This window comes from Rhinopithecus bieti, unplaced genomic scaffold (assembly GCF_001698545.2).
Source record: "Rhinopithecus bieti isolate Rb0 unplaced genomic scaffold, ASM169854v2 scaffold_8035, whole genome shotgun sequence".
Lineage (NCBI taxonomy): Eukaryota > Metazoa > Chordata > Mammalia > Primates > Cercopithecidae > Rhinopithecus > Rhinopithecus bieti.
Window position 1 is genome coordinate 1184583 of NW_016806092.1, and position 16720 is coordinate 1201302.

Genomic DNA, 16720 nt, shown 5'->3' on the forward strand with positions numbered 1-16720 from the left:
GGTATTTGGATTTCTGTTCCTGTGTTAGTTTACTGAGAATGATAGTTTCCAGCTTCATCCATGTCCCCACAAAGGATATGAATTCATCCATTTTTATGGCATGCATATCCCATGGTGTATATTATCCAGTCTATCATTGATTGGCATTTGTGTTGGTTCCAAGTCTTTGCTCTTGTGAACAGTGCTGCAATAAATATATGGGTGCATGTGTCTTTATGGTAGAATGATTTATAATCCTTTGGGTATATATCCAGTAATGGGATTGCTGGGTCAAATGGTATTTCTGGATCTAGATCCTTGAGGAATCGCCATACTGTCTTCCACAATGGTTGAACTAGCTTACACTCCCACCAACAGTGTAAAAACATTCCTATTTCTCCACATCCTCTCCAGCATCTCTTGTTTCCTGACTTCTCAATGATCACCATTCTAACTGGCATGAGATAGTATCTCATTGTGGTTTTTATTTGCATTTCTCTAATGACCAGTGGTGATGAGCTTTTTTTCGTATGTTTGTTGATCACATAACTGTCTTCTTTTGAGAAGTATCTGTTCATATCCTTAGCCCACTTTTTGATGGGGTTGTTTGATTTTTTCTTGTAAATTTGTTTAAGTTCTTTGTAGATTCTGGATATTAGACCTTTGTCAGATGGATAGATTGCAAAAATTTTCTCCCATTCTGTAGGTTGCCTGTTCACTCTGATGATAGTTTCTTTTGCTGTGCAGAAGCTCTTTAGATTAATTAGATTCCATTTGTCAATTGTGGCTTTCTTTGCTATTGCTTTTGGTGTTTTAGTCATGAAGCCTTTGCCCATGCCTGCGTCCTGAATGGTATTACCTAGGTTTTCTTCTAGGATTTTATCGTTTTAGGTCTTATGTTTAAGTCTTTAATCCATCTTGAGTTGATTTTGTCTAAGGTGTAAGGAAGGGGTCCAGTTTCAGTTTTCTGCATTCTAGCCGGTTTCCCCAACACCATTTATTAAATAGGGAATCCTTTCCCCATTGCTTGTTTTGTCAGGTTTGTCAAAGATCAGATGGTTTTAGATGTGTGGCCTCACTTCTGAGGCCTCTGTTCTGTCCCATTAGTCTATATATCTATTCTGGTACCAGTACCATAATGTTTTGATTACTATAACCTTGTTTGAAGACAGGTAGTATGATGCTTCCAGCTTTGTTCCTTTTGCTTAGAATTTTGTTGACTACACGGGCTCTTTTTTGGCTCCATATGAAATTTAAAGTAGTTTTTTCTAATTCTACGAAGAAAGTCGATGGTAGCTTGATGGGGATAGCATTGAATCTATGAATTACTTTTGGCAGTATGGCCATTTTCACTATATTGATTCTTCCTATCCATGAGAATGGAATGTTTTCCCATTTGTTTGTGTCCTCTCTTATTTCCTTAACAGTGGCTTGTAGTTCTCCTTGAAGAGGTCCTTCATATCCCCTGTAAGTTGTATTCCTAGGTATTTTATTATCTTTGTAGCAATTATGAATGGGAGTTCACTCATGATTTGTCTTTCTGTTTGTCTATTATTGGTGTATAGGAATGCTTGTGATTTTCGCACATTGATTTTGTATCCTGAGACTTTGCTGAAGTTGCTTATTACCTTAAGGAGATTTTGGGCTGAAATGATGGGGTTTTCTAAATGACAATCAGGTAATCTGCAAACAGAGACAATTTGACTTCCTCTCTTTGTATTTCAATACCTTTATTTATTTCTCTTGCCTGATTTCCCTGGCCAGAATGTCCAATACTATGTTAAACAGGAGTAGTAAGAGAGGGCATCCTTATCTTGTGCTGGTTTTCAAAGGGAATGCTTCCAGTTTTGCCCATTCAGTATGATATTGATGGTGGGTTTTCACAAATAGCTCTTATTATTTTCAGATATGTTACATCAATACCTAGTTTATTGAGGGTTTTAGCATGAAGGAGTGTTGAATTTTATTGACGGCCTTTTCTGCATCTATTGAGATAATCATGTCATTTTGTCATTGGTTCTGTTTATGTGATGGATTACATTTATTGATTTGTGTATGTTGAACCAGCCTTGTATCCCAGAGATGAAGCTGACTTGATCGTGGTGAATAAGCTGTTTGATGTGCTGCTGGATTCGGTTTGCCAGAATTTTATTGACGATTTCTGCATCGATGTTCATCAGGGATATTGGCCTGAAATTCTCTTTTTTTGATGTGTCTCTGCTAGATTTTGGTATCAGGATGATGGTGGCCTCATAAAATGAGATAGTGAGGAGTCCCTACTTTTCTCTTGTTGGGAATACTTTCAGAAAGAATGATACTAGCTCCTCTTTGTACCTCTGGTAGAATTCAGCTGTGAATCCATCTGGTCCTGGGCTTTTTTATGTAGGTAGGCTATTAATTACTGCCTCAATTTCAGAACTTGTTACTGCTCATTAAAGGACTCAACTTCTTCCTGGTTTATTCTTGGGAGGGTGTATGTGTCCAGGAATTTATCCATTTCTTCTAGATTTTCTAGTTTACTTATACAGAGGTGTTTATAGTATTCTGTGATGGTAGTTTGTATTTCTGTGAGATCAGTGGTTATATCCACTGTATCATTTTTTATTGTGTCTATTTGATTCTTACCTCTTTTCTTCTTTATTAGTCTGGCTAGAGGTCTATCTATTTTGGTAATCTTTTCAAAAAACCAGCTCCTGGATTTATTGATTTTTTGAAGGGTTTTTTGTGTCTCAATCTTCTTCAGTCTGCTCTGATCTTAGTTATTTCTTGTCTTCTGCTAGCTTTTGAATTTGTTTGCTTCTTGCTTCTCTACTTCTTTTAATTGTGAAGTTAGTGGTGATGTTAGATCTTTCCTGCTTTCTCCTATGGGCATTTAATGCTATAAATTTCCCTCTAAACACTGCCTTAGCTGTGTCTCAGAGATTCTGGTATATTGTATCTTTGTTCTCATTGATTTTAAATAACTTATTTATTTCTGCCTTAATTTCGTTATTTACCAAATAGTCATTCAGGAGAAGGTTGTTCAGTTTCCATGTAGTTGTGCAGTTTTGAGTGAGTTTCTTAATCCTGAGTTCTAGTTTGATTGCACTGTAGTCTGAGAGACTGTTACAATTTCCATTCTTTTGCAGTTGCTGAGGAGTGTTTTACTTCCAATTATGTCGTCAATTTTAGAATAAGTGTGACGTGGTGCTGAGAAGAATTTATATTCTGTTGATATGGGATGGAGAGTTCTGTAGATGTCTGTTAGTTCCACTTGGCCCAGATCTGAGTTCATGTCCTGAATATCCTTGTTAATTTTCTGTCTCATTGATCTAATATTGACAGTGGGGTGTTAAAGTCTCCCATTATTGTTGTGTGGGAGTCGAAGTCTCTTTGTAGGTCTCTAAGAACTTGCTTTATGAATCTGGGTGCTCCTGTATTGGGTGCATATATAATTAGTATAGGTAGCTCTTCTTGTTGCATTGATCCCTTTACCATTTTGTAATGCCCTTCTTTATCTTTTTTTATTATCTTTGTTTAAAGTCTGTTTTATCAGAGACTAGGATTGCAACCCCTGCTTTATTTACTTATTTTGCTTTCCATTTGCTTGTAAATATTACTCCATCCCTTTATTTTGAGCCTATGTGTGTCTTTACACATGAGATGGGTCTCATGAATACAGCATACAGATATGTGTTGACTACCCAATTTTCCAGCCTGTGTCTTTTAATTTGGGCATTTAGCCCATTTACATTTAAAGCTAGTATTGTCGTGAATGAATTTGATCCTGTCATTATGATGCTAGTTGGTTATATTGCTTGTTAGTTGATGCAGTTTCTTCATAGTGTTGATGGTCTTTACAATTTGGTATGTTTTTGCAGTGGCTGGTACTGGTTTTTCCCTTCCATATTTAGTGATTCCTTCAGGAGCTCTTGTAAGGCAGGCCTAGTGGTGACAAAATCTCTCAGCATTTGTTTGTCTGTAAAGGATTTTATTTCTCCTTTACTTGTGAAGCTTAATTTGGCTGGATATGAAATTCTGGGTTGAAAATTTTTTTCTTTAAGAATATTGCATATTGGCCCTCACTCTCTTCTCACTTGTAGGGTTTCTGCAGAGATCTGCTGTTAGTCTGATGGGCTTCCCTTTGTGGTTAACCTGACCTTTCTCTCTGGCTGTCCTTAACATTTTTTTCTTCATTTCAACCTTGGTGAATCTGACGATTATGTGTCTTGGGGTTCCTCTTCTCGAGGAGTATCTCTGTGGTGTTCTTTGTATTTCCTGAATTTGAATGCTGGCCTGTCTTGCTAGGTTGGGGAAGTTCTCTTGGATAATATACTGAAGAGTGTTTTCAACTTGGTTCCATTCTCCCCGTCTCTTTCAGGCACCCCAATCAAATGTAGGTTTGGTCTTTTCATATAGTCCCATGTTTCTTGGAGGCTTTGTTCGTTCTTTTTCATTCTTTTTTCTCTAATCTTGTCTTCACACTTTATTTGATTAAGTTGATCTTCAATCTCTGATATCCTTTCTTCCACTTGATCAATCCGGCTATTGATACTTGTGTATGCTTCACGAAGTTCTTGTGCTGTGTTTTTCAGCTTCATCACATCATTTCTGTTCTCCTCTAAACTGGTTATTCTAGTTAGCAATTCCTCTAACCATTTTCAAGGTTCTCAGCTTCCTTGCATTGGATTAGAACATGCTCCTTTAACTCAGAGAAGTTTGTTATTGCCCTCTTTCTGAAGCCTACTTCTGTCAGTTTGTCAAAACCATTCTCTGACCAGTTTTGTTCCCTTGCTGGTGAGGAGTTGTGATCATTTGGAGGAGAAGCAGCATTCTGGTTTTTGGAATTTTCAGCCTTTTTGCACTGGTTTCTCCCTATCTTTGTGGATTCATCTACCTTTGGTCTTTGATGTTGGTGACCTTCAGATTGGGGTCTCTGACTGGATGTGTTTATCCTTTCTGTTTGTTAGTTTTCCTTCTAACAGTCAGGCCCCTCTGCTGCAGGTCTGCTTGAGTTTTCTGGAGGTCCCCTCCAGACCCTGTTTGCCTAGGTATCACCAGGAGAGGCTGCAGAACTGCAAAGTTTGCTGCTGGTTCCTTCCTCTGGAAACTTCATCCCAGAGGGGCACCCATCAGATACCAGCTGGAATACTTCTGTATGAGGTGTCTGTCAACCACTGCTGGGAGGTGTCTCCCAGTCAGCCTACACAAGGGTCAGGGACCCACTTGAGGAGGCAGTCTGTCCCTTAGAATAGCTCAAACACTGTACTGGGAGATCTGCTGCTCTCTTCAGAGCTGCAGGCAGGAACGATTAAATCTGCTGAAGCTGCACCCACTGCCACCCCTTTCCCCAGGTGCTCTGTCCCAGGGAGATGGGAGTTTTATCTATAAGCCCCTGATAGGGGCTGCTGCCTTTCTTTCAGAGATGCCCTGCACAGAGAGGAGGAATCTAGAGAGCCAGTCTGGCTACTGTGGCTTTGCAGAGCTGTGATGTGGACTATGCCCAGTTCGAACTTCCTGGTGGCTTTGTTTTCACTGTGAGGGGAAAACCACCTACTCAAGCCTCATTAATGGCGGATGCTCCTCCCTCCACCAAGCTCGAGCATCCCAGGTCGACTTCAGACTGCTGTGCTGGCAGCAAGAATTTCAAGCCAGTGGATGTTAGCTTGCTGGGCTCCATGGGGGTGGGATCTGCCGAACTCGACCACTTGGCTCCCTGACTTCAGCCCCCTTTCCAGGGAGTGAATCGTTCTATCTTGCTAGCATTCCAGGTGTCTCCATGGTATGAAAAAAATCTCCTGAAGCTAGTTAGGAGTCTGCCCAAATGGCCACCCAGTTTTGTGCTTGAAACTCAGGGCCCTGGTGGTATAGGCACCCATGGGCAACTCCTGCTCTGCAGATTGCAGACAGTGGGAAAAGCATAGTATCTGGGGCCGGAATGCACCATTCCTCAAGACACAGTCCCTCATGGCTCCCCGTGGCTAGTGGAGGGAGTTCCCTGACCCCTTGTGCTTCCCGGGTGAGGCAATGCCCCACCTGCTTCTGCTCATCCTCCGTGGGCTGCACCCACTGTCTAACCAGTCCCACTGAGATGGGTAACTCAGCTGGAAATTCAGCAATCACCCACCTTCTGCGTTGATCTCACTGGGAGCTACAGACTGGAACTGTTCCTGTTCGGCCGTCTTGCCAGCCACCCTCCAGTCTTTTTCTAATATATACTATGAACTTCCCAGTTTTCATTTTAGGTTTTACATTTTTAATGTGTTCTTTTTTGTAATGACTATGTTAAAATATTTTCTAATGTCAATTATACTTTTTTAAAAATAACTTTTGAACACTTGTACTATCTCCCTACTACATATTGTTGCATGTATTTTAAATTTTGGGAGATATTAATGTTAATGTTTTATGTATTCAATATTTGTTTATAGTACTTATATAGTCAATCATCCTGGTGCTCTTCATTTCTTCCTGCATTTCTGTGTTTCAATTTGCGATGATTTTTCTTTCTGTCTGAAGAAACAGTTTTTGTATATAGGAAAATATTCTTATGGTACCTTTATTTTCAAAAAAGTTGTTTCACATAGTATAGAATAGAGGTTGGCAGATTATTTTTTATTATAAAATTTTAAACATGCCATTTCATTATTTCCAGCTTGTATTGTGACGTTGCAGACACCTGTCAGCTTTATTGTTGTTACTTTGAAATAAAGTTTCCTTTTTTTCCTGGGCACTTTTAAGATTCCCTTTTTTTCGTTTTTATTTTCAGCAGTTTTGAGTTGTGTTTTGTTGTGTTTGTTTTGTTTGATTCTGCTTGTTGCTTCCCAAGCCTTTAAATTTCTTGGACTATTTTTTAGAGCAGTTTTAGGTTCACAGCAAAATTGAGTGTAAGGTATAGAGGTTTCTCTTACACCCCCTGTCCACACATATGCATAGCCTCACCCGTTGTCAACGTTCACCACTAGAATGGTACATTATTTTTACAACTGATGACCTTACATTCACACATTACTATCACCAAGCCCACAGTTTTCATTAGGATTCAGTCTTGGTATTTTAAATTTTATGGGTTTAGACAAATGCATAATAGTATCCACATTATGGTATCATATAGAGTAGTTTCTCTGCCTTAAAAAATCTTTTGTGTTCTACCTATTTATTCCTTCTTCCCCTCTTAATCCCTGGCATCCACTGATCTTTTTACTTTTGCCATAATTTTGCCTTTTCCAGAATGTTATATGTTGAAATCATGCAATAGGTAGCCTCTTCAGACTAGTTTATATCACTAATGTGTAATTAAGTTTCCTCCATCTTTTTCCATGGCTTGATAGCTCATTTCGTTTTAGCACTGAATAATATTCTGTTGGATAGAGATACCAGTTTATGAATCCATTCACCTTTTCCAAGTTTTGGCCATCATGAATAAAGCTGCTATAAACATCCATGTGCAGGATTTTGTGTGGATATAAATTTTCAGCTGCTTTGGGTAAATACTAACTAGTGTGATTGCTAGATCATATGGTAAGAGTATGTTTAGATTTATAAGCAATTGTCAAACTGTCTTCCAATGTGGCTGTACCATTTTGCTTTCCAGTCAGCAATGAATGACGGTTCCTGCTGCTTCACATTCTCTTCAGCATGTGGTGTTATCTGTGCTTTGAATTTGGGCCTTCCTGAGCTGTGTTTATTCTGTGTTGCCTTACAACTTTTTTCGAAATACATTTCATCATTAATTCTTAAATAAATATCATATTTTGTTGTCTGTTCCCTCTAAGATTGAAATTAGAAGAATGCAACACCTGCGATTGTGTCTCACCTGTATACTATGTTCCTTTTTAAAACATTTTCTAATCATTTTCTTCTCTGTTGCTGGAATTTGGGTATTTTAAATTAATCAATCCAGGAAACTATTTCTGTCTCCTCCTATGTTTAATCTGCAGTTACATTATCTATTAAGATCATAATTTACTGATTATAATCTACTAATTATATATGTAATTATATAATCTACTGATTATAATCTACTACTAGAGATCATAATCTCATCTCAAATACTATAATTTTCAAATCAAGAATGTCTCTTTGATTTTTTTATAAATCCCAATTATTGGAGAGTTTCTGCATCTTTTATCAATTTTGTCTAACTTTTACTCAATGTTCTTTAACATATTAATCCCAATTATTTTAAAATCTCATCTGCTAACTGCCATATTTGGTCACTCCTTGGTGACGGTTTATTGTCGTCATTTGTTCAAATGGACCTGCTCATGCAAGCCTGGTATTTTTTGAATCAATGATTAATTTTTAAAAATCTCTGCAGCAATGGAGGTTCCAGGTGATATTATTATATAGGAGAAATTATTTAGTCTTTCTTTATCTAGACAGATAGTATGGGAACTAATGATCTAATTTGGGACTGTATTGTGTCACAAGTTCACATGGAGATTCTGTTCAGCTCTTCAGAAGTTTGGGATTTTGCTATTTAAAATACCATTCCATGCCAGTTTTAGAATATGGCAATTTTCTTGAAGGAGAATACTCTATGGCTTCTCAATTCTCCAGTTTTGTTACTCCAGCTTGTGTGACTATTAAAATCTCCAGCCTTTTATGGACAGTAAAATCCAGTGCTGGGTGGCCCCTCCCACCGCCAGGTTTTGTTTTGTTTTGTTTTGTTTTGTTTTTTTCTTTTTTCTTCTGCCATTGTCCTCTTCTGGTTCAAGTCCAGCTTTTCAGTTCCTAGTTCTTTCTAAAAATCAACAAATACTACCAAGGAAGAAGTGCCTTTGGTGATTTAGCTCACCTTTGAGAATCTCTCCTATTTTAGGATTTAAAACTTCTAGTCTTTTTTGTTTCTGTAGCTCACTGATGACTTTACAAATACTATTTTCTGTTTTATCCAGCCTTCCTAGTTGTTTCCAACAGGAATATTGGACCACTATGAACTACTCTACACTGTGTACCACTGGCTTTGTTATGTAATGAATGGATACATTTACTTCTACAATATTTATTATTTCCACTATAGTTTCTCTTCTTTTGATCCATACATTATTTAAAACTGTTTCAAAATATCCACTTATTAGGAGGAAGAAGAGAGGGAGGAATTGGAAGGGTAACCATTTTTGTGTGGATTTCTAATTTTATTGCAATGCAGTTAGAGAATATTACCTCTATGACATTGTTCTTTGTTTATGTAGTAAGTGTTGTTTGGTGGCATTGGCAACTTTAGAAAAAGTTCGATGCATGTTTGAACATAATATGAATTTTCTAATTGTTAGATATAAAGTGTGTCTGCATGTGAGAGAGAGAGGAAAAAAAAATTAAACTTTTAGATGGAATATATTCTCTGTATTTTATTTCTTTATTTTCATCTATTGAATCTATAATTATTGAAAGATCAATTATTGATACTAGTTTAGAATTATCTATTTTAATTTTATCATTAGTTTGAGATGAAATTATGATATACATATATATTAAATGATATCAAATATTTCTTATAATTATATAATTCTTCCTTTTATGCATAAAATATTTTACCTCAAGGTATATTTTGTAAAATACTGTAAACCAGCTCTTTGGGGTTCTTTTATTTGGTGATTCTTTTTTGTTGGATTAATGTTTTTATTATTAAGCTTTACATGTGTTCTCTATAGCCAGATATATAGGAATTTTATTAAACCCGATCCAAGAAGTTTTTAAAGCAGGCTCCTTTTACCCTAATTTGACTACTAATACATTTTACTGTATTTCTGCTTTCATTTTACCAGATATTTTCTCTCCAGTTGTTTTCTTTTTTACTTCTATTGCAATGATTAAGTTGCTCTTATTTTCTTTTCCCCCTATTATTTTGTCAGTTATTAATTATAGTTCTTTATTTCAGTAGTTACTCATTTGAAAAAATACGTATTCTTATATTAACGTAGTCTAAAATTAGTTATCATTTCTATCCTGAGTCTGAACAATAGTAGAGTTTAAATTTCTTCATGTTTTATCTAATTTTGTGATATTGAATTCACTATATTACTTCCTTCATTGCATAAATCTCACACAACTCAAAACTTAGACATTATTATTACTATCACTGCTATTTTATTGAGAATGTTTATGAAGATTTTCATGCCAGTTTTCTTGTATTCACCCCTTGTTTCTATGTTCAGCTTCCTTTTTTCTGTAGCACTTTTTTTTTTTACTAGTTCCTTCACCGAGGGTCTTTTCCAGATTAATGCTTATTGTAATAGATAACATTTAAATTTTCATTTATACTTTTGTGTAGTTATATATACATTATAATTACATATATTATCCAAATGTATAATGAATATATATACACAAGTACATTACAATTGTGTACATTATACATTTGTGTCTTTACTTGAACAAATTTTATCACATATCAGTGAACGTTTTTATTCTCAAAAAACTGTTTATTACACCAATAATTGTATATGAAGTATCATGATGATGTGGTTTCTTTCTCTAACTTACAAAAAGATATATTTGGATTGTGGTGGCCCAGTAAATGTGAACGTCAAACTCTCTCTATGTTAAAAAAGTATTTATTTCATCATCATTTTCCTCTGGTTTTTATATCTGTGGTCTCTCTCTTCATAGGGAACCATTGCTTTACTTGGTTTGTAATTATGATTTGTGAGCTCATATTCAGTGGAACATGTTTCCCCTCTGAGAATTTCATGCTTGCTGAGGTGATAAAGTGTCTCATCATAGTCATATTTCGTTTGTTATCACAGGACTGGCAAAGATCTCCACATAATAGGATCAACTTTTACGTTACATATATGGCTTAGTATTTCTTAAGCTTCATACTGATGTTCATGTGCTCATGGTAGCCTTGGGTTTTGATTTCTAGCGTACTCAGATTCTTTTTAAGCCAAGTTTTCTTGATACTTTCCTGCACTGACAGATTCTTAAAGTTATTTTCAAATATGCTGGATGGTAGTTAACAACAGCATTTTCAGGCTGTTGTATACTTGTCATATTCCCTCTGTTCCCCACTGGTGCTTCTAAACCCAAATCTCTCTGATCTTGAAGTTTTTGAGCCTTAGCATGTTAAAGCTGTGATTGATCTTGATTCTCACCCACATTTCTTATGGATGTTGGCCACCTACCATTGTCCCAAGTTCTTTCTGATCATGTGCAATTTCATGTTGATTATTATTAGTTCACCCAACACTATTTAATAATTATTTGAGCTCAATCTAGATGACCTCTACCTGCACCCTTCTTTACTCTTGTGACAATACCTAGTCGTGTCATCTCAGAACTTTCTCTCTGAAATCTTTTTTTCTTTTTCTTTTTTGAGATGGAGTCTTGCTCTGTTGCCCAGGCTGGAGTGCAATGGCATGATCTCGGCTCACTGCAAGCTCTGCCTCCCGGGTTCATGCCATTCTCCTGCCTCAGCCTCCCGAGTAGCTGGGACTACAGGCACCCGCCACCAAGCCTAGCTAATTTTTTGTATTTTTAGTAGAGATAGGGTTTCACCGTGTTAGCCAGGATGGTCTCGATCTCCTGACCTCGTGATCCGCCCGCCTCGGCCTCCCAAAGTTTGGGATTACAGGCGTGAGCCACCGCGCCCGACCTCTGAAATCTTAAATCCCTAAGTCTCACTCCCTGATAAAATACTTTCTTTATAAAACGTCTGCTCTTTTTCATCATTGAGGATTCCATTCTCTTTACTACTGTATTCTTTTCTCAAATTATCAGGCTCCCTCTAACCTTACTTTTTTACTCATCCCCCATAGATCCCTGTAAGTGTTATGCCTTCTTTCACTTTCAACTTCACTGACAGCTTTTATACCTTTGGTCTTCCTCCACATGTGATCTACAAAACCTCAACCTAAATTGAATCTAAATGTACTCGTCTTTGTTTCAGCCACTAGGTTGAATATCACTCAACTGAGTACTATGTTAGTGCTACTCCAAACTCATGCACTCCGTCCTCAGCTGAAGCAACATGTTTTCTGACTCATTACATTAAGCACTCCTATAGTACTTATTCAGCTCTTCCATATTTCCCTAAGTGGCTATTCCAATCTTTGGATCCTTTTCCAAATATTACTAATAAACTTCCATTCACCTTTGACCTATATATCAAATCATGTTGCCTCCTTCTTCACTCAGACATGCAATGATATCAGAAAGTTATTTCCTTAAGTTAGTAAGGTGTTCTATGAATACCTTCAGCAAACATCATATGCAACTGTGAAACAGTAAACATTCCTATTAAACTCAGAAGGAAAAATAAGGAGATCATATTGCCCATATATTTCAATAGTACATTCAAAATCCTAGCCAATGCAAATTAGAAGAAATAAGAATTGGAAACAAGTGGCAGTACTATTTTTATGTGGGGAAAGCATGGTATTAGAATGCATACTGGAGAAGACATATAAAACTCATTAAAGTGACTGAATTGTATATGTCCTAGTCCATGTGACAAACAAGTATATGACATGATGATAACCCATGTTAGCTAAGTTTTAAATCTGTACAGGGTGGTGGGACTGTTTTAGCTGTGGTGAAAAAAGTGGCAAAATATATGGGAATCTTAAGAGAAAATTTGTACTAATCAGTGGTAGCAGCATGCTAATTATAGTGAACTTGATTTAGTATTTTGGGGGGACATTTAATCTCAAAGTATTATTTTATTTTCAAATGCTATAACTTTTAATACTCTATTTAGAGGAGATATTTTCTTTTATCCTCCTTCCTTCTTTCTTCCTGTCTTCTTCCATTGGATTATAATACAAAATTAATTATCTCAAAATCTTCGTTTTCCACTCTTTGTTGTATTAATATGATTTAGCTCTCTTAAAATTCATGTTGTTATGTTTAAATCAAATTTTAAAAAGTTTTTATTTCATCTGTTTTTTAATAGAACTATAATTTAAAAATATGATTTTCCTGCTTCTCCCCTCCTCTTCTCCTTTCCCCAGTCCCTCTCTGTGTATCCTTACCTTCATCTTTCTGTCCTACTTTTTCTTGATTTAACTTTGAAGTAATTTCAGTTATCTTAATAAGCCAAATGAAGTAACTGGGCTTATCATCTGTCTATTCATCCATCCATCCACCTAACCACCCATTCATTAAGAAGTCATTTCATCTATTTGTAGATGATAACTTTCTATAAAATCTATGTTAATTTGTAAAGATATAAAAAAAACTACATCCATATGTGTATTTCATCTTTTTGCTGTTTCTTCATGTAGTTATATTTCTTAAAATAATATGTTTATTCTACCTGTTGCTTAAAGATTGCATCTCTACTTTCCTGATAGGACTGTGGATACCAGGCCTTGACATTCTACACGAAGGTTTAATTGAGTTGTTTAGAACTTCAGATATAGTTTCAGCTAATCTCCATTTTCAACCCTCCTGCATTGCTTCTCCCTAGACCATGTGTGCCTCAGTCTTGAGACTTTCTGGAGTTCCACCAATTCAGAAGTTCTCTTCTCATCAGAAATCTTCCTCTTGACATTTAGGCTGTAGCTTTCACTAAATCTGTTCATATTCTTCCCTGATTTTTCTAACTTTCCCAAACACGGGCAAGGTGATTCTTTTAATATTTTATTAAAATAATTTATTTAAATTATCTCTTACCATTATATTTTGTTTCTGGAGAGAGAGAAAAGTCACAAGCAGTCAGTTGACCATCTTTAATTAGGGCAAGCTCTGCATTAAATTTTTTTTCAGAAACAAAATAAATATCCAGCAGATGGATTCAAAGGTGAAATTAAATCCCCATTCCATCATGTTTAGTAATTATGTGATCTTTGGTAAATCAGAACTTCCTAGACCTAAATATCTTCATCTATAAAAGGAGTTTAAAATTTATTTTATAAGGATATGGGAAATACAGAACATATAATGTATCAAAATAATTGATATTATAATAACTTTTGTTATTTGAAAATAACATTATAACTTATACTTGATAACAATTCATTTTCTGAAATGATTATTCAAGTATATGTCTTAATTAGTAAAACAGAGCATAAATATTTGACTAAAGAATATTAAGGAGTTTAAATATTTCCCTTTTTATTGATAATTTAAACCAAAAGATCAAATATCTTGCTAAAATTTTATCTTAATTAATATTTCAGTATCATAAACTATGCAAGATACCATTTTGCCAAGAAATTTTCAAATAAAATATTTCTGGTATTTCAAATATGACAGATAGCTCTATGCCATATTAAAATAGTATTTCATAAATATAATTTCACAATTGTATCAATTCAAAATGTAAATGTAAGTTCAAAACTGCCTTATATGTAGTTTATTTTGCATTAATACTTTTTCAAAACTATGTTCTTCACAATAATTGAATATATTTAAATTAATCATTGCTGTTTCATTACATTTTCTAAGTTGTAACTATTCATTTGTCTTACATGATGAAATTGGTATTTATAACATATATTCTTATATTATTCCTTTGGGATTTGATAATTGGTAAAATAATGTTATCTAAAATATGAAAATGAAAATGATATGAACAGTTTTTGCCTGGCTTATACATATACACTTGCCCCTAAAATTTCATTTATTAGGGCTAGATTTCACAGATTAATACTGACAGTTTAGTCGTGACAACTGCCATTTTCATTCCTGCAGCGAATAACTAGTAAAAAATTTGCATATTCTCAGCTAATAACTACTTAAAATTTGCATATTCATTCAGACATATAATAATTAATGTTTGTATTTTCTAGGTATAGCTTACTTGAGTGGAATGTGTAGTGAAAAGAGAAAATGTATTATTGCTGAAGACAATGGCTTGAATCTTGCTTTTACAATTGCTCATGAAATGGGTCACAAGTAAGTAAAAATCATGGCTATGTTAAATATGTTAGCATATAACTTTGTAATTTGAGTTACTGAATTACCTGGATATCTTTTGATTTTTTCTCTGGGCTTCAAGTTTTTGAAAAACTAGGGAGAAAAGAAGGGGTGAAGACCGACTACATTTAAAGAATGTCTTTTGAGTGTTGCAACTATTCCTGCTTCTTTGAATAAAATCTTATTACATTATTAAAATCCTTATCAAGACAGTCATTACATAGTGCATGATTGATTTCACTACAGATTTTTAAATGACACAAATATTTCCATAATCATGAGACTACAAAGCTATAAACTTTTCAAACATTCACTCAGTACAAATGAAAGTAATTCCAGCCTCTGCTACTACCTGTATTTGTTATTACCAGGCACAAGTAAAGGAATTAACTCACATGATTTAGATGTAATGTACTTGAAAGACAATGAAATTAGACATATAATAAACATGTATTGAATATTAACTATGGCTCAGGAACAGTTATAAACATTTTCAATAGATTAGTTCATTTAATACAAAACCCAAAGAAGTAGTTATTGTTCTAATTTTCATTTCACTGAAATTAATAGCAATAATTAGTAATGGCAACACTTACATAGTACTTACTATTAATATTTGCCAGACACGTTTTTAAGTGCTTTGTATATATTCACAACAATTTTGTGATGTGTTATTAGTATACCCATTTTATAGGAAAAATACTGAAATATAGAGAATTTACCCTCCTGAAATTATTGAAATGGTAATTGTTGAAGCGAGGGGTTTGAACTCAAGCCATTCAACTCAGGTCAGACTGTTCCATAACATTAACAAACTGTTCCATTAAGTTATCTGTTATCTTCTGGCCTAGATTCCTCATCAGTGAATTGGGATAATACCTTTGTTTTGGGATTAGTTTAGGATTCAAATTACATAAAGCTATGATCATATTTGTAGGAAGTTTATTAAAGTAGAAATGGCGGCCTGGCATGGTGGCTCATGCCTGTAATCTCAGCACTTTGGGAGGCTGAGGGAGGTGGATCACGAGATCAAGAAATAAAGACCATCCTGGCCAACATGAAACCCCATCTCTACTAAAAATACAAAACTTAGTTGGGCGTGGTGGTACGCACCTGTAGTCCCAGCTACTAGGGAAGCTGAGGCAGGAGAATCGCTTGAACCCAGGAGGTAGAGGTTGCAGTGAGCCAAGATTATGCCACTGCAGTCCAGCCTGGCGACAGAGCAAGACTCTATCTCAAAAAAAAAAAAAAAAAAAAAAAAAAAAAAAAAAAAAAAAAAAAAAAAAAAAAAAAAAAAAAAAGAAAGAAAGAAAGAAATGGCACAGGTTGGGGAATCAGACTTAATTTTGAATGCAGGCTTCCCTAATTGCTGGCAGTATCAGCAATATAAATGCAAGTATTTTAATTGGACTCAGATTTAGTGAGGCCCTATTAGGGAGGTGATCTTTATGGAGGGAGGGCTCTTTAGTTAAAGACATATTTAGTTTGGCCTTCAGTGTTTAAAAAATTCAATTAGTTGCCAACATTAAAAAAGTATAAATTTGACATAAAGGTAAGATTTGCAGACCTGGTAACACTCAACCCTGTCCCATATGGCAACCATTCCTAGGAGCTGGGTAGCATCCGTACCCTTTAAATTAGACCCATCTTTCTCAGTTCATCAGAGGCCGCAACACCCTAGTATGGTACACCCAGCTCACTTCATTTTCATTATATTCCTGGAGTCTGTAGACAGTTGAGGAAAGTTTAGTTGGCAGTGGAATTTGATTGGTAAAAGAAAGATTAGAAGAAACAATTTACATCGGACATGACAGTAGTTGATTTAAAAAGTTATTCAAGTAAACACAAGTGATCAGATCCTAATTACACAGCTCATTGAATTATCAAAAATTAAATG

The 16720-nt window shown here is 35.3% G+C and overlaps 1 protein-coding gene across 1 annotated transcript in view; it reads left to right on the forward strand.

Moving 5' to 3' along the window:
* ADAMTS19 (ADAM metallopeptidase with thrombospondin type 1 motif 19) overlaps positions 1-16720 on the forward strand; it is a 271163-nt gene that overhangs the window by 113028 nt on the left and 141415 nt on the right. Inside the window, 1 exon segment of the mRNA XM_017874729.1 lies at positions 14697-14802. Coding sequence (XP_017730218.1) covers positions 14697-14802 — 106 coding nt within the window.